Below are 24,692 nucleotides of genomic sequence, written 5' to 3'. Positions count from 1 at the left end.
TTAAGGGGTTTAGAAACAGTTGTGTGATATGCTGGCTTTCATTGTGTGAAATCTTTTAAAATGAGAGTCAGTCACCTCTTGAGAAGGGTGCTGCAATCCAGTCACAGGTCAGGTGGGACTGGAGTTGCTGGAGGAGCCCAGCAACTCTCTCTGTGTGAGACATCCCCCAAAATCCCTGGGGCTGGCACAGCCCTGCCAGCCCATGGAGCCCCAGCTGTGCCCCATGGCCACCTTGTCCCCAGCCCAGAGCACTCAGTGCCACCCCCAGGGGACACCTGCAGGGATGGGCACTGCAAAGCTCCCTGGGCAGCCCCTGCCAAGGCCTGAGCACCCTTTCCATGGGCAAATTCCTGCTGCTGGCCCAGCTGAGCCTGCCCTGGCCCAGCCTGAGGCCGTTCCCTCTGCTGTTCTCTCTGGCTGTCCCTCCTGTCTGGCAGATGATCCTTAAGGTCCCTCCCTACCCAACCCATTCCATGATTCTGGAATACAGAGGTGGCTTCTCAGCAGTTTGATCATTGCCACAGGTGTTGAAAAACCTCTGCAGTGGGGAGGTGCTTTGTTAATCTCTTCTGGGTGCTGGGTACAAACTAGAAGAAATGGCAGGGCTTGACATTTGGGAAGGTTTTTACTTTATCAGTCATTGCTGGAAGGAACAGAAACCCTGGAAAGTTTTGCAAAGTGGTGACTGAGTTAAAATCTGATCTCCAAAGAGCAAGGATCAGAATTCCCTGAATGTCTCTGAATGCTTTTGTTTCCAGCATTGATCCCAACTTACCAGGGTTTGCTAAAACTCTCTCAGTCCCTTGACTGCTCCTGGTCTAGAGGCTTTTCCATGGAACATCTGCAAACTCCAAACCCTGCTGTCAGCCTGGGACACTCGTGTGATGTCCTGCTTGGAGGGATTTTGTTGTCCTTTGGAATTCCTGGAGGATGTTGGGACTTTATCTGGTTGGGTTTGTCTCTTTTTTTTTCCTGTGAGAGGAGGAAGGTGACTGATAAGTGGCCTCAGGAATTAATTTTGGCATTCAGATCAAGAATTATCTCCTGAGGAATTGTTTAGGAATAGAAATGCTGGGTTGCATTTTAGGGAAAACAAAACCAGTGTCTTTCTTGTGTGAAACGTGTCTGTATAAAGACACAGCACTACAATAGCTCAATTATTCTTAATTTATACCTCCTGTGGCTTTATTGCAGTTTTCTCTGTAAACATGGCCTCAGCAGAGCACAGATAACTTTAAATAGAAACTCTAATAAAGTTCTGAGCCACATTTTTAAAGTCCATACATAATACACTGTGAAAGGAATTTTCATATTTGTCTGACTCCTATGAATAAATGTTTTTACTGGAGCTATTTTCAACCTGCTCATTTTTTTGAGGTAAAATCTTTAAACATCAGTACTTAAATTTAGATATGGTCTGAGATTTTGTATACATGGAGTTGTTTTCTTTGTGGTTCAGTTTTACCTTTATGTGAACAACTTCTGGAGTTATGGTTAGGTTATATATATTATATATAAAATAATGTATATTATATATATATGTAATATAACCTATATATTTTATATATAAACACTGCTTGTGTATAGAGTATTGGCTTATGAGAAGAAACAACTTGGAGTGAGGATCAGGAATGTAAGTATTTCTGAGCTTAGGAAGAGAGAGCCCTGACAGCTGAGCTGGCTGGGCAGGGCCTTGTCTCCCTCACTCAGAGCTGGGCTAAGCAAATGTTTCTCATTAGTGCTTATAAAGGTAATTGTGCAGGTGATGAAGTTCCAGTTGTACCTAATGTAAAACTCCTGCTGCTGCAGTGCCTCGTTGCTGGTGTTTGTTGTTCACTTCCCATCCCTGGGCCAGGGCACATCTCATCATCCCAGGACAGGCATGGGGAAAGGCTCTTGTGCTCTGAGCTCCATGGGAAACCATGGATGGGGAGGTTGTGGGGATTCCTCTGGGGGAAGGTGTCCTTGGCAAAGGACAAGGAAAGGGCTGGAACTGGGTGGGCTTTAAGGTCCCTCTCAACCCAAACCATTTCCATGATTCTGTGATTTCACTCCCAGACTGTTTGAGCTTTGCAGAAAGCCCCAGAAGCCAGGAGATGCTCAGTGCAACTGGAACAACTTTGACAACCAGGGGCCTCTCTGCCAGCCCAGAGCAGCACAGGCCAATGACCCCAAGCAGGGGGAAATCACAGAGAGCAGCTGTGGAATGGTCCTGTGGGCATTTCACATTATTGATCTCCTGCAATGTCATTGATCTGTCACTGCTCTCCCTGACCTGGGAACACCAACAAGCTCCAGTGCCCCACAGACCTGCCAGGAGGGGACAGCCAGGGGGTCGGGCTCTGCTCCAGGGAACAGGGACAGGAGCAGAGGGAACGGCCTCAGGCTGGGCCAGGGCAGGCTCAGCTGGGACAGCAGCAGGAATTTGCCCATGGAAAGGGTGCTCAGGCCTTGGCAGGGGCTGCCCAGGGAGCTTTGCAGTGCCCATCCCTGCAGGTGTCCCCTGGGGGTGGCACTGAGTGCTCTGGGCTGGGGACAAGGTGGCCATGGGGCACTGCCTGGGCTGGCAGGGCTGTGCCAGCCCCAGGGATCTTCTTGCCTTGGTGGGCAGGGGACCTGTGGGGTGGCTGCTGTTGGCAGCACACTGGGAATTGAAAGCTGAAATATTTGCCATTTCTGGAGGGTCTGGAAGTACAGAACTCAGGACTGACCCCAGTGTTCAGTGGTTTGTACCCTGTGGATGAGATGTGGATCTCTGCTGTTCAGGGAAGAAGGGATTTATGTAGGAAGGAGGTATTTAATGTTGGAAGGAGGTGTTTCATGTTGGATTGGTTTGGCAAATCCCAGTGCACCACTGCCTTAAGCTCTTTTTTGACAGACAAAGGTGAGTAGCTCAAAGTTCCTTGTTGTGTTCTCTGAAAGAAGGATAAAGTATCAGCTGCATCTCCTGCCTCCTGTGCAGAAGACACCCTTTGAGGCACTGTTGGTCCTGCTCCATTGCTGGTGTGGTTTTGCTGGTGTGGGAGCTCTGGGCTGCCTTCCCCTGGGAGATGTGTGCGATCCACTGACGCTGCAGTTGTGCTTCCCCTGCTCGTCTCCCCTTCTTCCTGTTTGAATCATTCCTGAACTCATTGGTCAGCAACAATTGAATTTATCAGAGTTCAAAAAATTGCTGAGGTATCCAGGTTTGTACAGATCCCAGTGGTTGGAGTGAATCACAGCTTTCCTGAAGGGAAGGGATGGCACAGAGCTCAGCTTATCCAGCCTGGATTTCTGGCAGCTCTCTGGGAATTTGGTTCCTTCATGACTTTTGTTTTATCCCACTGTGGGTTCTTTCTTGGGGATGCTGGGAGAGACAAGGAAGGGAGAGGAGTGGAGTGAGTGCTGCTGTGGAACTGGTAGAGACTGGAGAATGTGGAAGGCACATCTAAACTGGTTACTGTTTCAAAATAAGCTTGGAAATTGGGATGTCAGTTCTGGGCCCTCAGTGCAATAGAGACCTTGAGGAGTTGAAGTGAGCTGGCACTGCCTGGGCTGGGAGGGCTGTGCCAGCACCAGGAATCCTGTGCTGGTTTATTTGCTTTACAATGCTTTACATATCTGTGATATTTTATAATATAACAACTGTGTCTGATGGTTTTGGGGATAAATAATACCTGTTCTCCACCCCTGAGCCCTTCAACCCCAAAAACAGAATCACAGAGAAACTTGGGTCAGGATGGACCTCAGAAGACCATCTGGTCCAACCTTTGGGAGAGAGGCTTGGGGCCCCTGGTGTCACCCCAGTCATGCACAATGAAAGCTGTGCTTGTGGAACTCAGGTGATCCTTCAGCAATGAACAGCAAACTCCAGCATATTCCAGTGGGGAGAGGTTTGTCTTTCCCTCAGTTTGCTTCCCTGTCTCTCTGTCTGCAGTCAGCTTTGGTTTGGGTCTCAGCTTCTCACATTTAAATTCAGTTTTCTTGCTTTCTTCTTTTCTTTTTTTTCTTTTTTTTTTTTTCTTTTCCCTTCTGGAAGTTCTTTGGAATAGTTTCTGCTTTCCTTGGCATCCAGCACTGGGCTGGTGTTCAGACTTCACACTCCCTCTCGTCTTCCCCCTGTGTTCAAGGTAAAGGGGAGGCAATTCCTTTGGAATCCTGGCAGTCTGTGGAGGAGGCTCTTCCCTGAAGGGCTGAGCCTGTAAATGCTCTGCTGCTTCCCCTTGTGCTAAGAAGGACCAGATAATATGGAAACTGCCTGGGCTGTGAGAGGGGGGACTTCAGGGACTTCTGCTTTTGGTTTTCCTGCTTTTTCTCCCTTTTTTTTTTTTTTTTGGTGTGGTTTTCTTGGCTTTTTTTGTGGTTTTTTTCTTTAAGGTTGGTTTTGGTTTAGTTTTCTTTTTGCCTGTTTGGTGTTTTTTTCTGGTTTTATGTTTTCCTCCTCCTTTGTCCTCCCTTGTGCTTTCCTCTTATTTTTTTCCTCAAGGTTTCCTTGCAGTCATAAAACCCAGCAGCATTGCTGACTTCTTTCCCAGAGCAGAGAACAATAAGGAAACATAGGCAAAGATAAAAGTGCTGATCTTTCAGCACTTCAGGAATGCTTTTTGGGGAGCCCTACAGCTCAGGGAGCTCTCTCTGAACCCTTGGATCTCTGCATCTGGAATTTGAAACTTTTGGGATAACACTTGGGAGCAGCATCAGCTGCCTTCCCTGGCCTGGAGCACAAGGCTTTGGAGTCATGTGCTTGGCCAAATCAGGAGGAAAAAGAGGATTGTGTCCATCATTCCCCAAATTCCAACTGCTGGGGAGCCTGGCTGGCAAAAGTGCCAGGGGTTTGTGCAGGGACATCGGGGAGGGGATACAGAGGAGCTTCCCAAGTTGGAAGCCAGAAGAGAATGTGGGAAGTGTGAAAGGGGGATGGGGAGGGGAGCAAACAGGAATTCAGACAAAAGGAAATTGTTGGTGCAAGTGAATGCCTTTTCTTAGGGATATTGATAAATTTCTGCTGCTGTTCAGACAGCCTAAATGATTCTCCTGCTTCTGTTCCCCTCTGCCTTTCTGCTGTTGCCTGGAAGACACGAGTGGAATCTGGCAGGACAAGAGGCCATGGCTCATTGTTGTGCTGCTCCGGTGCTGGGCATTGTCCCCTGGCTCAGGCAGCTCATGGCAGCCTTTGTGTGCAGCAAGAAAAATGTTTTTCCTTCTCTGTGTCCTGATGAAATTTGGAGCCAGTGTGGTGCCTTTGTTGGCAGAGGCAGTGGTGCTCTCCTGGAGGCTCCCCTGCCCTCCCTCTGCACCTTGGGCCCTTGGTGCTCCTCAGGGCTGGGCTGGGGACAGAGCAGGACGTGGAGTTTATCTCCATGTATCCATGAATTTGATTAAAAGCAGGGCATTTGCTGTCAGGAGTAAAAACCAGATCACTGATGTTGGGTTGCAGCAGTTGGAAATGGAACAGTTTCCCTGCTGAGCAGGAGCAGGGGTTGTGGCACTCAGGAAAGTCTTGGAGCCTGGAGCAGCATCCCTGGGAGGGGACTGAGCTCTGCCCTCACTCCAGCTCTGGCCATTTATAAATAAATACTTATTTATAACTACAGCCTGGTTTTGAGGCCATTCTTAAAGCAGAATGCAATGTAGCTGTTTGCTGGGAGGAAGATGCCCTCAGATGCCCAGGGAAGTGCAAAAATGAGACACTGAGTTTTGTAAGTCCCAGTTGGTGTGGGAAGTATTGACACAATCCTGCTTCCTCACTGCCTTTTTTTTTTTTTTCTCCCCTGTAGTAATTAATCATACAGAAAATATATGGAAATGGCAGATACTGTGTCAAATATCTAATTTTTGGTTTTTCTTTTCCAGGCATCTATTAACAAGCTAAAAGTGACAGAACCATGGCTCAGTTTCCAACACCTTTTGGGGGTAAGTGGTTTCTGCTGTGTTCTGAACTGTTCCTGTGTGCAAAAACTTGGCATAAACACATTCCTTTCCAAGGGTTTTCTCTAGGGAAGTGATGCTTGTGCATCTCTCTGAGCTGAGAGTTGCTGGGCTTTGTGGTGGCTTTGCAGCCAAGAGCACAGAGCCCTGTGTGCTGCATCCCTCCCTTCCAGCCCCACCCTCTGTCCCTGCAGGGCACAGCCTGGCACAGTCAGGCCACTCAGGCAGGGGCACCACCTCATTCTGCTCCACCTGCACTGGAGAAGTGCACATGCTTTTTCCTTTCAGGGTTCCTGGACTTGGTAGTTGCTGAAAGCTCCAGCAGCTGCCTTTGGGTGGTATCACTGCCAGTTTTCCCCTTGTTGTCCCATCACCCACATTTAGGTTAGAACGAAAGTAACACATTTTTTAGCTCTTCATTTACAACAGGGGAAGTTGCAGCATCTGGAAATGCAGTGAAAAATCCAGGATGGGCCCTGGCAGTGCAGCAGGGACAAGATTTTTTGCTATTCACATGAAATCACAGAATGCCAGACTGGGCTGGGCTGGGATGCTCATCCCATCCCACCCCTGCCATGGCAGGGACACCTTCCCCTGTGCCAGGCTGCTCCAGCCCCAGTGTCCAGCCTGGCCTTGGGCACTGCCAGGGATCCAGGGGCAGCCCCAGCTGCTCTGGGCACCCTGTGCCAGGGCCTGCCCACCCTGCCAGGGAACAATTCCTGCTGTGTAACTCAGCCAGATTTCCCTTTTTTGAGTCTGAACCCATCCCTGCTTGTCCTGGCACTCAGTTCACCTCTTCCTTACAGGCCCCTTCAGATCCTGGGAATCATCTGGGATTTGAGTTCTGCAGCTGATCTGCAGGAGGATTACAAAAGGGAAATCTCAGTGCTGAGACAGAGAAGCTGCTCTGGTTGTACCTAAAGGGTGCATCTGTTGAGGGCTGTTCTGTGGGCAGGCTCAGGTGGGACACTGGGGGAAGAGGTGCCTTTGCAGGTAAAGGAACTGGAATTTCAGCTGTGTGTGCTCTGGGGGCAAATAACCTCCCACCCTTGGGTTGTTTGAGGAGGCCCAGAATGCTGTGAGATAACTTCACTCAGAAAGAAAAGAGGGTGATTTTAAGGTAATGTTTCTTAATGTCATTTCTCCATTTCTTTTGATCCAGGCAACCTGGATATCTGGGCTATTACTGTGGAGGAGAGAGCAAAACATGACCAACAGTTCCATAGTCTGAAACCAACTGCTGGATTTATCACTGGTAAACAAACAGTTTCCCCTTCTAATTTTGTTTAGTTAAATCTTAACTAGTGAGCCTAAGTGTGTGCAGAGCTGCCTGGAAGACATATGGGCATGATAATTAGAACATTTGAACGAGCATTTCTTACTTTATATCCCATTGTTCAAATATTTTGCCACACCAGCCCCAACTTTTCTGTTATTTTCTGGTATTTTCTATTCCCCATCCTGCTGTGGAAGGGAGTGATGGGTTCTTTGTGCCTGGGGTCAGCTCACCACACTAATATTGTGATAAATAAAAGGTCTGATTAAATAAAGGTGTGCCACTGTAACTGAAATCAGGTTTAGAAATCCAATTTGTACAGCACTGACATCAGCATGGTTGACCTCTTGGAAAGATCTAAATGCAGAACTGATTGAAACAGTGGGAAGCAAAGCTCCAAATCAAGGAATTGCACTGAGCCTAATAAATTTTCATCAAACTTTGGTCTCAAAGGCAACAGGAGGCCTCCTCTTCGTTGCTCTGTTTTGATACATTGAATTTTCTTAGTGCTTTCTACATGCTCATCAGTCATGGCATGGGCTGGGCTTCTGTTGCAGATGTTTTTGCCTCCTGATTCCCTCTGCCAGGTGTTTGGAGCTGGAGCTGAAGCCATGTCCTGTTTATTTTACAGGTGATCAAGCCAGGAACTTTTTTTTCCAATCTGGGTTACCTCAGCCAGTGCTAGCACAGATATGGTGAGTGTGGGGTGGGCACAGGGCTGTGTGTGGGGCACACTGGGCTGGGGCTGGGCTCTCCTGGGGTTCCCCAGGCCCAGGGATGTGCCCCAGGGCAGGGAGCTCTGCAGGGGCATCTGGGCAGGCTGGAGCCCTGGGCTGGGGTCAGCCCTGGGCTGGGGTCAGCAGGGACAGGTGCTGGCTCCTGCCCTGGGGTCACCACAACCCATGGAGCACTCCAGGCTTGGGGCACAGGGGCTGGGAAGGGCACTTGGGGTGCTGGCTGGACAGCAGCCCAGGTGTCCCCAGGTGTCCTCAGGTGTCCCCAGGTGGGCAGGAGGCCAATGGCCCTGGGCTGTCCCAGCAAATGGCATTTTGGGAGTTGGCAGTTTCAAACCCTCATTTCAGATTGCTAAATGCTTTCAGCTCTGTTAAAACTGGACTAATACAATTACTCAGCACAGTAATTAGTTATAAATCTGCTAATGGGAGAGCCTAGGCAAGACCTGGAGTGTTTGTTACAAAAATGAAGATTGACATAGACTGTTTCCATTGGAGTTGGAGTCAAAGCTTGAAATTGAATTTTTGTCACTGCTTGATGAGTTCAGGCAGATCCAGATCTGCTGCCCATGACACAGCACAGACATTGCCACACTGCCAGATTTTCCTGCAGGAATGAAGGGGTTTCTGCTTTGACCCTGCCAGAGCTGGACCTGTGTGGTCCCTGCCGTGGCAGGGGTGGCACGGGTGGGATTTGGGGTCCCTCCAACCCAGCCCATTCCATGATTCTATGATTAGTCATGGTTTGCATTAATAATATTGCTACAGCACAGATATTGGTGTGAAACAGAAGTAAAACTGATTTTCATGCTGGATTGGATAAGAGGGATAGAGAACTTTGGGGGAATCCTTCCCTTTTCCTCTGTGAGCTATTTGAGATGGAGTTTATTGCCATTACAAAAACTTTCTGGTGCAGTTAAGGACTGTTAAAGGCAGAATTTTGCTCTGACAGGAGAAAGAGGAGAATTATTTTATTGCTTTGGAAATCTGCACGCCCAGACCTACATGGCTTTTAAATAAAGAGCTTATTTTCTTTTTTAATAACTTCATCTTACAAATATCAAAGCTGGACTGGTTGTCTTGTTTGCTGAAGCCTCAGTGAGTGTTCAAATGTCCCTTTGGAACTTCTCTTGCCTCTGAATTAAACAAGGAAAGAAGTTTTGTCTTAAACAAGACATCCTTTCTCCAAAAATCTTCCATAAGCCTTGGCTTTAAATAGGTGTTAACAAATCCAAACAGTTGTAAATAGTCTGACTAAGGATCTCTTCCTCTCTGAATTATTCAGTTTTCCAGGCTCTTGAGAGGAAGGGAATCATTCCACTCCCTCTGGAGTTGTCATAGAGACAAGACCTGCACATTTTTGTTAATGAAGCTGAACTAAAACTTATTCAAGCTGCCTTTCTAAATCATAAAGCAGCTCATGGACATTCCTTTCTCTCTGTCTCTCTTATTTTTTCAGTCATCTCTGAATTAAAAGAATTAAATATTTAAGTAAAAATCTTTATACAGATCCTTGAGTACTTTGGAGGGGGAGTTTTGGAGTAATGAGCCTGAAATCTCTGGGAGATGGGAGCTGCTGCTCTTCCACCAGTGTTTGCTCCTGGAATAGCTGGTTTGGGTTTTTGGAGGTAGCATTTGATTGGTACTGGGAGAGAAGGGGAGGTACAGGAGTCCTCAAGGAAGGAAAGGAATTCTGAGTTAAAACAACTTGTAAAACTCTGGAATTAATTTCTGATCTGAGAAATCCCCGACTGGTTTGGGTTGGGAGAGACCTTAAATCCCACCCAGTGCCACCCCTGCCATGGCAGGGACACCTTCCCCTGTGCCAGGCTGCTCCAATTCCTGTCCAGCCTGGCCTTGGGCACTGCCAGGGATCCAGGGGAGTCCCTAAGGAAGGGTCTGGCTGTCTGGTGTGGTGTTCTGGAAGTGTTTTCCTACTCTTGGTCATTCTGCTGATCTTAGCTGCAGCTGAGTGGAATAATGGGAGAAAAGCCTCACTTGTGGGCCCATAAAAGCTTCCCCAGGATTCACAGTCCTTCAAAACAGCAGTTTTTATTAGCAGTGAGAATTCCTGTGTCCCTCGTACTCCTCATACAAGGAAAGAAGTCTGTGGGACCTCAGTGAGGAAAGGAGTGAAGTATTATGGTCTGCCATGACAGCTTCTGTGCTGCTCTGCCCTTCACCAGCTCCAGAATCCTCCAGGCTGGTGATCAATTAAGAAGCCTCTAATTTGCTTTGAGCTGGGCCTGCAGTGGCTTGGGAGATAACTGTGCTTAGGGGAATAATCTGCCTTTCTTGAGAGCCCTGGGGAATGGGGCCTCAAAGAGCATCTCCTGTGTGGCCTGGCCCCTGGAATGAAAGGAGAGCTGAAATAATCAATGCCAGCTGTTCTCCATGCTCTTGGGGTTACTTATTTTGTCAGCACAGAGTCACTGGGTGACTGCCCTGTTCCTGACATCTGCTTCCCTCCCAGCCTTCCTAAATCTGTGTCCAAGGGTGGGCAAAGTGGGGTAATTCTGGTAATTCCTGCACAGGCATCCACGGAGAGCTGAGTGCTGCTCACTGCTGGTGGCTGAGCCTGTGACACATCTGGGACTGTCCAAATGTCCAGCTAAATCACTGCAGATTTGGGAACTGCACAGTGATCCCTGCCTTAGCACAGTGCTGCTTTCATGGATAGGTGCTTTGTGTGCTCATTACAGCACGTTTGGTGGGAAAAGTGCCCATGTTCAGTTTGTGCACCTCATACATGCAAAAATAATCAAGCTGGCTTTTCATTCTACAGAAAAGATGAGAGAAAGGAGGAGGAAAAGATCCATGGGGAAGGATTTGTCAGCACCTGAGCCCTAGGGTGGTGCTGAGCCCACTGCAGCTCTTGTATTAGATACAAACACAGGCCTGGCCTACAGAAGATAATAAATATTTAGTCAATGTTTAATCCACTTACTCTGCACTGGTTCCGGCCAGGCCACAAATGAAACAAATGCAAGGGCACCACATTGTCCCAATTTCATTAGGAACAGAAATTAGTGGAATTAGGTGGTGTTTGCTGGCTCCCTGCATTTCAGGTGCTGCTTATTCCAGAGAAGCACAGTAAAATCCAGCAGCCTGATCCCAACTTCTGCAACTAGAAATGGAAATGTGTCCTATTTTAACAGGAAGAGTTTGTCAGACAAAAGCTGCTTTTTCTTTACACTCTGTAAAACTGGAGAAATTCTGGAGGCTGCAGAGAACTCTCTGCACTGATATTTGTGCTGGCAATTTCAATAATGAAGCTGTTGGTGTAGAGTAAAAGGAGTTCACAGAAGGTCAGATGTTGAATGAAAAGCTACAGCTGCTGATGTGAATTGGAGTTCAATGAGAGCAGTGACACTGGTGCACATCAGAGTTTCTGATTGCTGGGCAATGAATGTTTCCCATGTAGGATCCAAAGATTTGCTGTGTCCCAGCAGGAAATGGTGCCTGGAGAGCCAAGGTTCCTACAGGGTGATCTTTACTCTTCCTGTATTTTCCTGGCCAGGGATAGAACCCACTGAGGGTCTAATAGAATTAATAGAAAGGTTTTTATCTTGTAAATCAAAGTATTTGCAGGTGCACAAGCCACTGGTAAGACTATTATGGGACAGGCTGGGAGAGCTGGGGGTGCTCCCCTGGAGAGGAGAAGCTCCAGGGAGAGCTCAGAGCCCCTGGCAGGGCCTGAAGGGGCTCCAGGAGAGCTGCAGAGGGACTGGGGACAAGGGATGGAGGGACAGGAGCCAGGGAATGGCTGCCAGTGCCAGAGGGCAGGGCTGGATGGGATCTGGGCAATGAGGAATTGTTCCCTGGCAGGGTGGGCAGGGGCTGGGATGGAATTGCCAGAGCAGCTGGGGCTGCCCCTGGATCCCTGGCAGTGCCCAAGGCCAGGCTGGACACTGGGGCTGGAGCAGCCTGGCACAGGGGAAGGTGTCCCTGCCATGGCAGGGGTGGGATGGGAAGAGCTCTGAGGTCCCTCCCAGCCCAGTCTGGGATTCTGGAATTCTGCATCTTCCAGGCACAGGTGCAGCACATGCTTTTTAAGGATATCAGTATCCATGTCTCAGTGTCCTCTCCAGACTTGCTTTAAATGCTTCTCCCAGATTTTCATTCTATTATTTAGCCCTATGGCATCAGAACTGGTGGATTAAGGCAGCTGCACCACTGGAAATCCTTTCTTAGGAGTTCTGGAGAGGTTTGGAGTGTCTCTGATGCTGCTGGGATTAGTGGCTTCTAAACCCATGCCAGTCCCTGCCTCTCCATGGGGGTTTTCAAGTTTTGGGGGTTTTTTTGGAGTGGGAGGATTTCCATTTGGCCACTACATTTACCTGGCTGTCTCCTTGTGTGTCACTTATAAATAGCAGTCAATTCACTGGGGTACTTTTGGGATAACTTTCACTTAGTTGCACAAAAACTCTTTGAGAGGAATTTGGTCAGAAATGAAGCTCTGGTTCAACCACCCTGCCCAGGGCCACACCCATGACATAGAAGTAAATGCATGATCTTCAAAATCTGTATTATTCCAGTCATGAAATCTGTACTTAATTCTTTAAACTAATGCACAGAAATCAGCACAGTGTTCAAAAAAAAAAGTGTACAGCTATTTCTGTTACTGATGTGCATTTACTCAGGGGTTTTGGTGTGCAGTGGCAGGAACTGACACTCTGCTTCCTGCTTCTCTCCCCCCAAGCTCCCAGCCCTATTCCCTGCTGAGCTGGGTTTTCTTAACTAGCAAGGCAAGGAACAAAAAGCAGACTGTTTAAGTCAGACTCCTTTCCCTGAAAGCCTATTCAAGGCCTAGGCTCAATGTTTCATCTTGAGTGCTATTGTTTGATTGAAAACACATTTGCACACTTGCAGATGGAGCAGTGCTGAGGGGAGTCACAGATTTCAAGAGTGTTTTATTTTAAGTGGAGCTAAAGTACAGATTTGCAGACTCAGTGATTTGCTTCTCTGTGGTGCTGTTTTAGGACCCTGTGCTTTCATTGGTGTGATTTTGCAAAGTTTTTGTGCAGCTGCATTTGTTCTGGATGCTTTGTTGTAATTCCTTCAAGAGTTGAAAAGCAATTTCAAAAATACTTATTAATCACCCAAGGAAAGAAATCAAGGAGCTCTTACGTTTAAATAGTGTCTTAGTTTTAGCCTGGCATAATTTTGGGTGGAAATTAGTGACAATCCCTAAATCCCTGCTGCTGGCACAGCCCTCCCAGCCCAGGCAGTGCCAGCTGTGCCCCATGGCCACCCAGGAATTCTCCAGCCCTTTCCCAGCTCCCTCAGCCCCTCCTGGGGCTCCAGCCCCTTCATCAGCCTTGAATATCCACACTCGTGTGAGCCTGCTCCCGGGGCAGTGCCTGAAGTTCCTCATTGCAGGATGTAACTGTGCAAACACTGTTTTGCAGGGCTCTAGCTGACATGAACAATGATGGGAGGATGGATCCCTTGGAGTTTTCCATAGCTATGAAACTCATCAAACTGAAGCTCCAGGGTTACCAGCTCCCGGCCGCGCTGCCGCCCGTCATGAAGCAGCCGCCCCTCGCCCTGCCCGGTGCCCCCGGATTTGGTAAGATCCCTGTTCTCCTCCATTTTCCTCCCTGTTACCTGGGACTGCAGCAATTCCATTGTCCTTTTGCAGTTTCTCCAAGAAAATTTTAGGGAAAAGTCCTTCTAAAAGCACGCGGACTCAAACTGAGATGTTGCACATGCACTGAGATGAATTGCACTGGGCTTTTACCTGAGCTGAGCTCCTGTTTGCTTCAGGTTTGCACTGCTCCAAACAAAACATGGCTCAGGTAGCAGGGCTAGTGCATTCCAAAGGGCTGGAGTTGTGGTTAAGCTGTTGGCATTACTGGATCTCCAGCTTTGGCAAGATCTGCTCTGTTGTTCTTGAGTTTTTACCATCTGCTTTGATGAGCAGTGCTGCTCTGGTAGGAGCTGAACAGCTGCTGGGGTGAAGTGTTGCCAAAGTCACCATCATTTCTAGGAAAAACGTAGGGAAGATGGGATGGGGAAAGGAAAATAACCAAATAAAGCCAAACCTCTGACACCTTGGTCCTCTTGTGAGAGGATCTTTCCCTTTCTGCTTTAGTCTTTGCTGTGGCTCAGGGTTATTGGTGCCTGGGAATCACGGAATGGTTTGGAATGGAAGGGACCTCAAAGCCCACCCAGTGCCACCCCTGCCATGGCAGGGACACCTTCCCCTGTGCCAGGCTGCTCCAGCCCCAGTGTCCAGCCTGGCCTTGGGCACTGCCAGGGATCCAGGGGCAGCCCCAGCTGCTCTGGGCACCCTGTGCCAGGGCCTGCTCACCCTGCAGGTGGAATTCCTAATATCCCAAAATCCCATCTAAATGTCCTGAGGAAAGGGAACAGTGCCTTTGATAAACTGCTTGCAGCATTGTTGTTTGATCCACTGTAACCCCCCCAAGTTTTACAGTCAGAAATAAAATTCTTTGGGAGAAGACAGTGAAACTGGGCAGAGCCAATTCAGGGTTAAGTGAGAAAAGACAGAATGAAATGAGCCCCCACAAAGCCCAGCCAAATGGTGATTCCCCTGTTCTCATTCCCTGTAGAGTGATGTGAGGGGTTTGCACACCCCTCCTTCTTCCCCTGGCACCACTGGCCCTCCTTAACCCCCCTGGTTCCCTGCAGCTGTGCTTACCCTCAGCCTCTCATTCCTGTGCTCTCCCATCAGCTTTGCCCTGTCTCATCCCAGCAAAGGCTGCAGCAGCAACCCTGCAGCTTCTGGGCCAGCCCGGGGGCTGCAGCAGCAACCCTGCAGCTTCTGGGCCAGCCTGGGGGCTGCAGCAGCAACCCTGCAGCTTCTGGGCCAGCCTGGGGGCTGCAGCAGCAACCCTGCAGCTTCTGGGCCAGCCTGGGGGCTGCAGCAGCAACCCTGCAGCTTCTGGGCCAGCCTGGGGGCTGCAGCAGCAACCCTGCAGCTTCTGGGCCAGCCTGGGGGCTGCAGCACCAACCCTGCAGCTTCTGGGCCAGCCTGGGGGCTGCAGCAGCAACCCTGCAGCTTCTGGGCCAGCCTGGGGGCTGCAGCAGCAACCCTGCAGCTTCTGGGCCAGCCTGGGGGCTGCAGCAGCAACCCTGCAGCTTCTGGGCCAGCCCGGGGGCTGCAGCACCAACTCTGCAGCTTCTGGGCCAGCCTGGGGGCTGCAGCAGCAACCCTGCAGCTTCTGGGCCAGCCCGGGGGCTGCAGCCGCAACCCTGCAGCTTCTGGGCCAGCCTGGGGGCTGCAGCACCAACCCTGCAGCTTCTGGGCCAGCCTGGGGGCTGCAGCAGCAACCCTGCAGCTTCGGGGCCAGCCTGGGGCTGCCAGCGCTGCTCCTCTCTCAGGTCAAGGCACACAATTCCCTGTGAGCAGCTGGGGGCAGTGCTGCCCCGCTCTGGGGCTGTCGCTGTGCCCTGTGTCCCCTTCCTGTCCCTGCAGGGCTGGGAGGGCTGTCCCAGGGGCGGGGAGCTGGCTCCGGAGGTGTCAGTGACCCCGCGGGTCGTCTCGGGTGTGCGTCAGAACCAACCTGTGCTTTTCTCGCCCGTAGGTCTCGGGGGCATTGCCAACATGCCATCCCTCACCACTGTGGCCCCGGTGCCCATGGCATCCATCCCAGTCGTGGGGATGTCCCCCCCACTGGTGTCCTCTGTCCCTGCCGCCGTCCCTCCCCTGGCTAACGGAGCTCCTGCTGTCATCCAGCCCCTGCCTGCTTTCGCTCACCCCGGTACGCTGCTCTCACTCTCTGTCTCCTGCTCCTAACAGCTCCCCTGCATTTCCTCGGGACACGTGGGATTAGCCACTCCAGTGATGCCTTTGGGGAAGGACTGTGCTTTGCTTTAGCCCACTTGGCACACTTGGAGAAGAGCTAAAAGAAGGAATGTGGACATGGCCTCCCCGCAGGAGTCCCTCGTGGTGAGAAAATAAAACAGCACTTGGAGAAATGAACTTGCCAGGAAGCTGTTGCCTGGAAATTGGGCCTCTCCTGTCTCTTTATACTGCTGTTTGTTAGGGTGACTTTAATACTGAACTACATAACATTCCTGACATGTACCAAAATATAATTTGGTGTCAACAGGGTTTCCATAAAGCTGTGGAAGTAAAAAGATATGAGGGAAGTGCCCTTGTGTTTCCCCTGTCCTGCTGGACTCTCTGATCTTCATATTGTTAAAAAGTTCCCATCAGAGCCACAGTGCTTGTACTGGATGTAGGAGTGAATGAGTGTCATGGGCATTGCCTGGTTCACTGTGAATAGCCATAAATCCCTGTTTTCTCTCTTCCCAGCCACTTTGCCAAAGAGTTCTTCCTTCAGCCGCTCGGGGCCGGGAGCTCAGCTCAATGCCAAGCTGCAAAAGGCACAATCCTTCGACGTGGCCAGGTGGGGCTGGGGCAGGGAGGGGCAGCCAGGGGGCTTCGGGTCCTCAGATTGGGAAAACTCCTTCCCTTTCCCAAAGTGCTCGTCTGAAATAATAGTTCTGGCAGGAATCAGTTCTGCAGAGGTAGCACTCCAGCATTCTGTGGGATGCTGTGGCTTTACTCCACCTTTTTAATGCTCCAGGAGCAGGGAATCATGGAAATAAAGTAATTAACTGCTGACAGTGCTGACGTGATCTTCACTTGATTTTTAGAACAGCATTTGCTTCTATAAACAAAACCTGCGTCGTGCACAGATGCTCCTGGTACTGGGAGAACAACACAAGTAATGCATTATTTAAAATTAGCAACTGCAGGCTAATTGCTAAAAGCAAAATATTTAATAGGTCTCGTATTTTAAATGCACTCCATATCACTGTTTCTTCTATATTCTTCAAGTTCTGTGTGAAAAATCACTTTAAGGGCTTTTAGATTAATCCAAGGCCTAGAAAAACGTGTAGTTGGGCAAAAAGGGTTTTACTGTGGTTTAAAAAAATGCATCTAACAAAATAAAACTTCCTGAGAGGAGTTAAGAGAGGGATTTCCCAAAGTCCTTATAAATCATCTGTCTCACACATCTATGGCACAGGTTTTTTGCAAGAGGAAAATGGCTTGGGACACAAATGATCTGGTTTTATTTCCATTTCCTTCTGCAGGCTTGTCTATTGCCCTGCTATTAGATAAATGACACTACTCAGTATTGGGAAATAATTCAAAGTCTTTCAAAACAATTAATTTTCTCTCTGAAACCTAAACTGGCCAGGAACAGAATAGGGATGCTCTGGTATAATTTGTGTGTAACATACAGAAGTTAAAATGTGTGGAACCCCCAAATCCAGCAAGACTGAGGAGGAATTCCTCAGTTAAAATTGGGTAAAAATTAAATTTCCTGGGTAAAAATGAAATATTTGGCCTTTCTTCTTATTTTCATTATTGAAGGGGCAGCTTGTTTTTGCTTTGCTCCCATGAAGGGGTATTATAGAAGCTCAAGAGTCTGGAAATCAAAAATAGAAATAGAGATACTGGTTTGTGTCTTGTCATGTGAGAATGGTTTATAAGGTCAAAAAAAGGACAAAGTTTGAATGTGCCTAAAGGCAGAAAAACTCTGCTCCTTGCTTTTCAGAATTAGGATTTCTCAGCCATCAAGTCTGGGAAATTAGAGCTGCAAATCAGCTCAGTCTGTTATGGAAATGGGTTAGAACTGGGAATATTACATTGCTCACTTGTTCCATTAGGAGAAACTTTACGTTCAACTGTGGCTTTTTCACACATTTATCTCTACATTTCCAGTATATTTTGTATTTGTTTTCCCTAATCAGCTCTGTTTGGCTAGGAGAAACAGTTAAAGACAGAGTAAAATGCTGTTCTGCATTTCCTGTTACATGTTTAGGTAAAATCTTGTAGATCCTCTGAACAATTTAGGTTCCTTCATTCTCTAAGGAATGCTTTTTTCTTTACTTCTAAGTAAAGAAAAAAGCAAAACTCTTAAAAAAAATCTTCCAAGAGACTGAGTTGTGATAAATGTTTGCAAACAAGAGGTCAAACCTGTGGTGGTTTCAGTAATACCAGGGAATATTAGATCATGGAGTGGTTTGGGTTGGGAGGGATTGAGGTCCCTCTAGCCCAAACCCTGCTGTGATTTGTGACTCTGTGATTGTTCCCATGACCTGCTTGAGATGAAATCTCCAATTCTCCCTGTTCTCCCTGCCCTCCTTGCAGCTCTCCTGCTGTGGCAGAGTGGGCTGTGCCTCAGTCCTCACGGCTCAAGTACCGGCAGCTCTTCAACAGCCACGACAAAACCATGAGTGGACACTTGACAGGTACTGGCACAGCTTCTGTTGTCTCCTTCTTTTGAGCTGTAAGAGACAATTTCATGGCACTGGGGGTGTTGTTCACATAGCAAGAGGCTTATCAGTATTTTTCTGTTTGAATCTCCCAGGTGCTTAATGCTCTTGTTTAGGAGCAAGTATTCATCACTCCTGGGATCATTTTATCACCATCTTTCCTTTATTTTCTGCAAAGTTGACCTTGGGAAATGTTTCTGGAAAAGGGCACAGTGGGTTCTGTGACAACTTGTGCAGCCATTTCCAGTGCTTGGTTCACCCACTGCTGAGAGCAGTGTCCAGTTCCAGGGAGAGACTAGAACTGATCCTCTGGCTTGATTTTGCCAGTTCTGGTGCATGTCTTTGTGCTTTAGAGCTTTCTTGGGTTTTAATCTGAGGGATTTGGTTGCCCAGAGCAGCTGGGGCTGCCCCTGGATCCCTGGCAGTGCCCAAGGCCAGGCTGGACACTGGGGCTGGAGCAGCCTGGCACAGGGGAAGGTGTCCCTGCCATGGCAGGGTGGCACTGGGTGGGATTTAAGATCTCTCCCAACCCAAGCCAGGCTGGGATTCTGTGGTTGTGCAGAAGTGCAGCATTATTTCGTGGTTATTTGGGGAGCCAAGTTGCTACTGGTCACATCTCTTGCTTATTTTGTTAATATTTGTTTCCTTTTTAGGTCCCCAAGCAAGAACGATTCTCATGCAGTCAAGTTTACCCCAGGCTCAGCTGGCTACAATATGGTAAAATAAATGTTTCCATTTCCATCAAAACACAAACTCTTCTGAAAGCTCTGCAGTGAGCCAGTGGGGTTTTCTCCACTTTCAGTCTCCCTGATAAATCACATGTTGCTCTTTGTCCTGTGTAACTTTATAAACACAACCTGCACTTCCATGCCTTTACTAATATTATTCCACAGGAGCACCAGGAGCATCTTTTGTGTGATGTTTTGGAAGTTGTGGTTCAGTGCTGAGTTTTTAGGCAGAGCAGATGTTCAGCATCCTGTGCCTTCCACATCCCCTGACAGAGCACCAGGGAAGCATTTACCTTGGCACAGGTGGTAGAACAGGAAGCTCAACCCAAGCCACACTTTCTGTGGGATTTCTCTGCCTTTTCCATGGATATGGGAGGGCTGATTTCCCAGGGACTGGACTTACAGACCTGTACAGTAATGGATTTTAAAAGCATTTGTCTCAGCTTCCCTTTTGCCTTCCAACTTGTTGTTTGCTGAACTTTATTATGTTTTTATTGCCCCATGGGAAGTTGTTCCTAATTAACTTCTGTCCTTTAGGAGTGTTTGCTTGAGAGGCATTGGAGCTGGCCCAGGGGCTCAGTGTGAGGATGGCAGTGGTGCAGTCACTCTGACAAGGCCATTCAGCTGCACTTGTTCTCTTTGCAAAGCACTGGGAGTTGTGTTATAAATTAAAAACCACTCTTTCCTTCTCTGCTTCCTAACAAAGGGATAAAAAAAAACCAGCTCAGTCCCCCCAGCAGATGCTTAACCAAAAAATGCTCTGCTTTTGCCAGCCTTGGAGTGCTTGTGTGGGCAGGCAGCTGCCACCAGCTCACTGCAGGAGCTGCAAACAGGACTCACTCAGCTGGGGACACTGACAGCTGCCAGTGCACTGAGATAGGAGGGGAGATTCCAGCTCTTGTTGGTCCTTTCCTGGGCCCTGCTCTGGGGTGAGGTTTGTCAGCCCGTGCTGGGCTGGAATCCCTGGCTCACACACTCAAAGGGAAGAGGAGCTGCTCAGTCTCTGGGCTGTCCTGGGAGTTCTGACCCAGCTGATCAGTCATTTCTGTGCACGGTGCATTCCCAGTCTCCTGGCTTGTGCCTGTGCTCCAGCCTGTGGAGTTCAGTGGCACAGGTGTGGATGGAGTGAGGCTGGGATTGTCTCCCAAATTTAAATCCCATCAGCAAAGTCCTGTGCCCTGGGACTTCAGAAGAATTTACACTTGCTTCCCTTGGATTTTCACAGTATCATGGGAGACTTCCCTGCATGATTAGAGTGCAGCACGCTGGAGAAACAAATCCTGAGCTGAAGGGACCCCCAGGGATCCCCCAGTGCCACCCCTGCCCTGCCCAGACCCCCCAAGCCCAGCCTGGGCATCCCTGGCAGCGCTGGCCAAAGGCTCCTGGAGCTCTGGCAGCCTCGGGGCCGTGCCCATTCCCTGGGCAGCCTGGGCAGTGCCAGCAGCCTCTGGGGAAGAACCTTTCCCTAAAATCTAACTTAACTCTGTCCTTGCCCAGCTCCAGCTGCTCCCTGGGTGCTGTCCCTAGCTGTTAATTTTGTCCAACACCACCTTAACAGGAGTAAAAGCATGTTGTGCCTCTCTTGGAGCCCTGCTTTGGGGCCATCCAGAGACATTACTCTGTAATTTTTCATATGTGCATAATGCCAGGGTGGGTTGGTGCTTATCAGGACTAGAACATCAATGGCTTTGATTTCACTGCTAGTGGGTGCCCTGGAATGTGAGATAGGAGCCTCCAGGGAGGAAGGAGGCCAATCCTAAAAGTTCTGCCAAACACCTGAGCTGGTTCTTTTGGGTGCTCATGAGGTGTTCAAGAGAACTCCACTGGTTAAAGGTTCTTCTCTGGCACGAGCTCCTGGCAGCACTCAGAGCAGGTGAAGGAGAAGCTGTGGTTGCAAGGCTGGATTTCAGACAGACAGCCACGAGAAAAGGGGGAAATAGGGAAGCATTTAGGGTTTGGTTTTGATTTGTTTTGAAAAAGCAGAGTAGTGGGGAATAAATAGTGGAAAAAATTGAATCCATTTGGAACAGTGTATGTTGAAACAATGCCTTTGATCAGTGGTTTCTAATATTTAATAATTTCCTTGCTTTGTCCCTTCCCTTTAACAAGGAATCTCTCTGACATTGATCAAGATGGGAAGCTGACAGCTGAGGAGTTCATCCTGGCTATGCACCTCATTGATGTAGCCATGTCTGGTCAGCCACTGCCACCTGCCCTGCCCCCAGAGTACATCCCACCTTCGTTCAGGTAACTGCTCATCCCTTGGGAGTCTCATCCTGAGTTCTGTATGTCATTTGGGATGGTTCTGGGAGTGCCAAGTGCAGCAGCTGAGCAGTGACCCCTCACCTTTTGCCCTGTGAGAACAGGGTTTGGGTGGGTGTTTGTGCTGGCACAACTTCCAGACCTGCTCAGTCTGGCCATAGAAACCAAGGTTTAAGTTCAGGCTTATACTCCTGTAGAGCAGTCAGAATGTCTTGGAATTCCAATATGGATTTGCACTGCACCACATCCAGACCTCCTTTGGTACAGCTGGGTTTGGGAACAGTGGGATCACTCATCACTTCTCTTGCTCCATTTCACTTCTTTGTGGAGAAATAGATGGGAAGAACTAACAGCAATTTAAATAAGTGTTTTTATGCTGGGTGCTTCAGGTATCCTCCTAAACATTCCCAATTTTTGTGTGTTCCACCTGGCATCTTGCTTTTAGCTTGACTATAGTGACCTCTTCCTCTGTCTCTGCTGTTTTTGCTGTAGTTTAAGGCAGCATTTCCCAAACTCAGGTTGGTTAGGGAGAAATCTCCCCCCAAGTGAGAGATCTTGGGGACAGGGTTGAAGCCATCTGGAAGCAGAATTTGGGACTGGGGTTCTCAGCTCACCAGTGAAATGCTGGGATCCTGGAAAATCCTGTTCTGAGGCAATGCCTGAGTGAGACCCTCTGGGCAGCACTGAATGGACATTGAGTACCATGAAACATTACATCATTGCATCTAGTTTGATCTCATCATTAAATCATAAATAATTTGGGTGGCCCTGGGTTCTGTTAAGCACCCACAATTCCTGTTTCCTTGGCAGAAGAGTCCGCTCCGGCAGTGGGATTTCTGCTGCCAGTTCAGTGTCTGTAGACCAAAGGTTACCTGAAGAACCAGCACTGGAGGAAGAACAGCAGCAACTGGAAAAGAAATTACCAGGTGAGCAAGGGAAAGCAGGGATATTTAGTGTGCTGTTCCCAGAGGGGTTTTCCCATCAGGTCACAGCCTGGGAGGTTACACGGGCTGACAGAAATGTCTTTCCAGAGCAGTTTGGGACAGGTAAGGCACAACCAAGACATTGCTGGGTCCAGCTCATTCCTGTGCCTGATCCTTTGGGTTGGTGGCACTGGAGATGGGGAAGAGCCTTCAGGCTGCTCATCTCCTGCACTCCCCACATGGGCAGCCCTGGCACAGGATTGCAAGGAAGAATTCCTGATGCCTTCATCCTCTGGCTTAGGTGGAGCAAAGCTTGACTGAGGTGCTCTGTGAAAGGTCCCAGTGTTCCCACAGAGAGCTCCTTCCTTGGAGTCTGTGTAACAGTGTGGGGCTTAATACAGAATTCAGCACTTCCAGGAAAAGAACTGAAGGAAGAGGGAACTGGCAACTGGAAAGGGGCACAAACTGGAAAAGACAAGAATTGAGCTGGTTCAGCAGGTGTTGGCTTGATGTGTCCGGCTGGGAAGGCAATGTGGGCTCTCCCTGGCCTTGCATCCCAAAAATGTCCATGCTGGCCACACAAGGGAGAGAAACCTGCACTTTGGGCTGGGGAATGGCACACAGAGGGTGTGAAAAGGAGCAGAAGGTGAAGGGAAAGAACCGTTTGGATGGAGGTGCTGAGGAGTGAGGAGAAGGAAGGACGGTCCCTGGGACTGCAGAGGAATGGCAGGGAAGCTGTGCTGGAAGGGAGGCTGTTCTTTAAGGACAGTAGATGGTGAGGATGTGGATCTGCAGGAATCCAGACTTCCTGGGCTCAGCTGCTCAAGAACATAAACCATTTCTTTTCCTGACACTAATGGGCAATCTAATGAGAATAGCAACTTTAAGTAAGTTCTGGTCATTTGCATAATGGCCTTTTGATGATGTCAGCAGATGAATTCTTTGCACTAATGGAAGTGTTGGCTGTTGGACTGCTGCTATAATCCCATGTACAGAGGAATTCCAGATCCATGTCCTCATGGAGGATCAGCTGGAGAATGGTTTCACTAAATTACTCCCCTTGCTGAGTTTGTGGAGAAAGCTGGAGGCCTGAGGAATGGGAATTCCTGCCTTGATTTGCTGAGGATGTGGCTTTGAGGGGATCAGTAACATCAGTCTTTTATAGTTCTGTTTCTCTAAAATACCTAGTCTTATTTGCAAGGCCATCCTTTGAAACTTGTTTCCAGCTCCATTTCTCTCTCAGCAATGTCTGTTCCATTCCACGGCATTTCTCAGTCAGCATTTCTCACCTCAAGGTTTGCACACAGATACACACGGTGTGAACCTTCTGTGAGGCCCTGAGAGCTCTCTACAAATCCATCTCCCACACTAAACCCCAGGCTGGCCTGTGGAGCCGCTATCCCTAGTGGGGAGGTGCTGGCTTATCCCTGCTGGAAGGTGCATTCCCTTTGCTGGGGCTTCCTTTGGATTTCTGCGTTTATTTGTTTCTAAGTCAGTGGCAGAGTTTAACTGTCCTTTTGCCCAAAGTGACGTTCGAGGACAAGAAGCGGGAGAACTTCGAGCGGGGCAACCTGGAGCTGGAGAAGCGCAGGCAGGCGCTGCTGGAGCAGCAGCGCAAGGAGCAGGAGAGGCTGGCCCAGCTGGAGAGGGCCGAGCAGGAGAGGAAGGAGCGCGAGCGGCAGGAGCAGGAGCGCAAGCGGCAGCTGGAGCTGGAGAAGCAGCTGGAGAAACAGCGGGAGCTGGAGCGGCAGCGCGAGGAGGAGAGGAGGAAGGAGATCGAGAGGAGAGAGGTGAGCCAGGGCAGCACAGGGAGGGCTGGGCCCTGCGGGGTCTTGGCTTCTTTTTTCTGCCAGGGTTGGGATTCGATGTGTGAGGGGTATTTCTTGTTGGGAATCAGATGTTTATCAGCTCTTGTCTCTGTCACAGTCTCACAAACCCTGAGCTCTGCAGCACTGCACTCCAACAAACTAAAAATGGAGCCCTGTCTCTCTCTCTGCAAGGCTTTTTAAGGCCTGTAAGAAATAATAATTATAAATTGTCCAATTAAGAAGTGACACCTAAATTATTTTCACTTTTAACCCAATACCCAACCACCCGTGCCCTCACTGGGGACTTTTTTATCCAATGACACAAAACCACCCAAACCCAAAGAGAAGAAGGTGAAGAAGGAGCAGCCTCCACCCTAAACCCTCCATCTTGCTTTATATATATTACTACATTCTAAAACCTTAAGCTCCTTAAGTTTTCCACCCTGTGATATCACACACTTCTATCCAAACTGCACAGCCACAATCCCAGTTCTGTCATTCCATTCTGGAAGCTTCTCCAGGCCCTCAGGTCAGTGCAGTGTTCTCCTGGGGGTCAGTGCCTGGCAGCACAGAGTCTGGAATTGTCAGTTCCAGGGTTCCAGCAGTGCTCCAGCTTGGGAGCATCCAGGTGAGTGCTGGGCACTTGGTGTGTTGCTGCCAAGGTGGGGAGCAAACTTTTAAAGCAGGAACTAAAATTTCTGGGGTGTTAAAGGCAAGGAAGGGGCAGTTTTTGCTTCATTTGTCCTGTGAAATGAATGGATGAGACATTGACATCTAGGACAACATGCTCCTGA

The 24,692-nt window shown here is 48.9% G+C and overlaps 1 protein-coding gene across 1 annotated transcript in view; it reads left to right on the top strand.

Annotated features, from left to right (window-relative positions):
- ITSN1 (intersectin 1) overlaps positions 1–24,692 on the top strand; it is a 97,288-nt gene that overhangs the window by 21,145 nt on the left and 51,451 nt on the right. The window contains exons 3-10 of the mRNA XM_041472625.1: positions 13,329–13,489; positions 15,471–15,647; positions 16,205–16,298; positions 18,053–18,153; positions 18,831–18,894; positions 21,015–21,152; positions 21,978–22,093; positions 23,618–23,880. Coding sequence (XP_041328559.1) covers positions 13,329–13,489; positions 15,471–15,647; positions 16,205–16,298; positions 18,053–18,153; positions 18,831–18,894; positions 21,015–21,152; positions 21,978–22,093; positions 23,618–23,880 — 1,114 coding nt within the window. The remainder of the gene's footprint in view (positions 1–13,328; positions 13,490–15,470; positions 15,648–16,204; positions 16,299–18,052; positions 18,154–18,830; positions 18,895–21,014; positions 21,153–21,977; positions 22,094–23,617; positions 23,881–24,692) is intronic.

This window comes from Pyrgilauda ruficollis, unplaced genomic scaffold, assembly GCF_017590135.1.
Source record: "Pyrgilauda ruficollis isolate IOZ18807 unplaced genomic scaffold, ASM1759013v1 scaffold294, whole genome shotgun sequence".
NCBI classification, from domain to species: Eukaryota; Metazoa; Chordata; class Aves; order Passeriformes; family Passeridae; genus Pyrgilauda; species Pyrgilauda ruficollis.
This window is presented reverse-complemented; position numbering and strand designations above follow the sequence as displayed.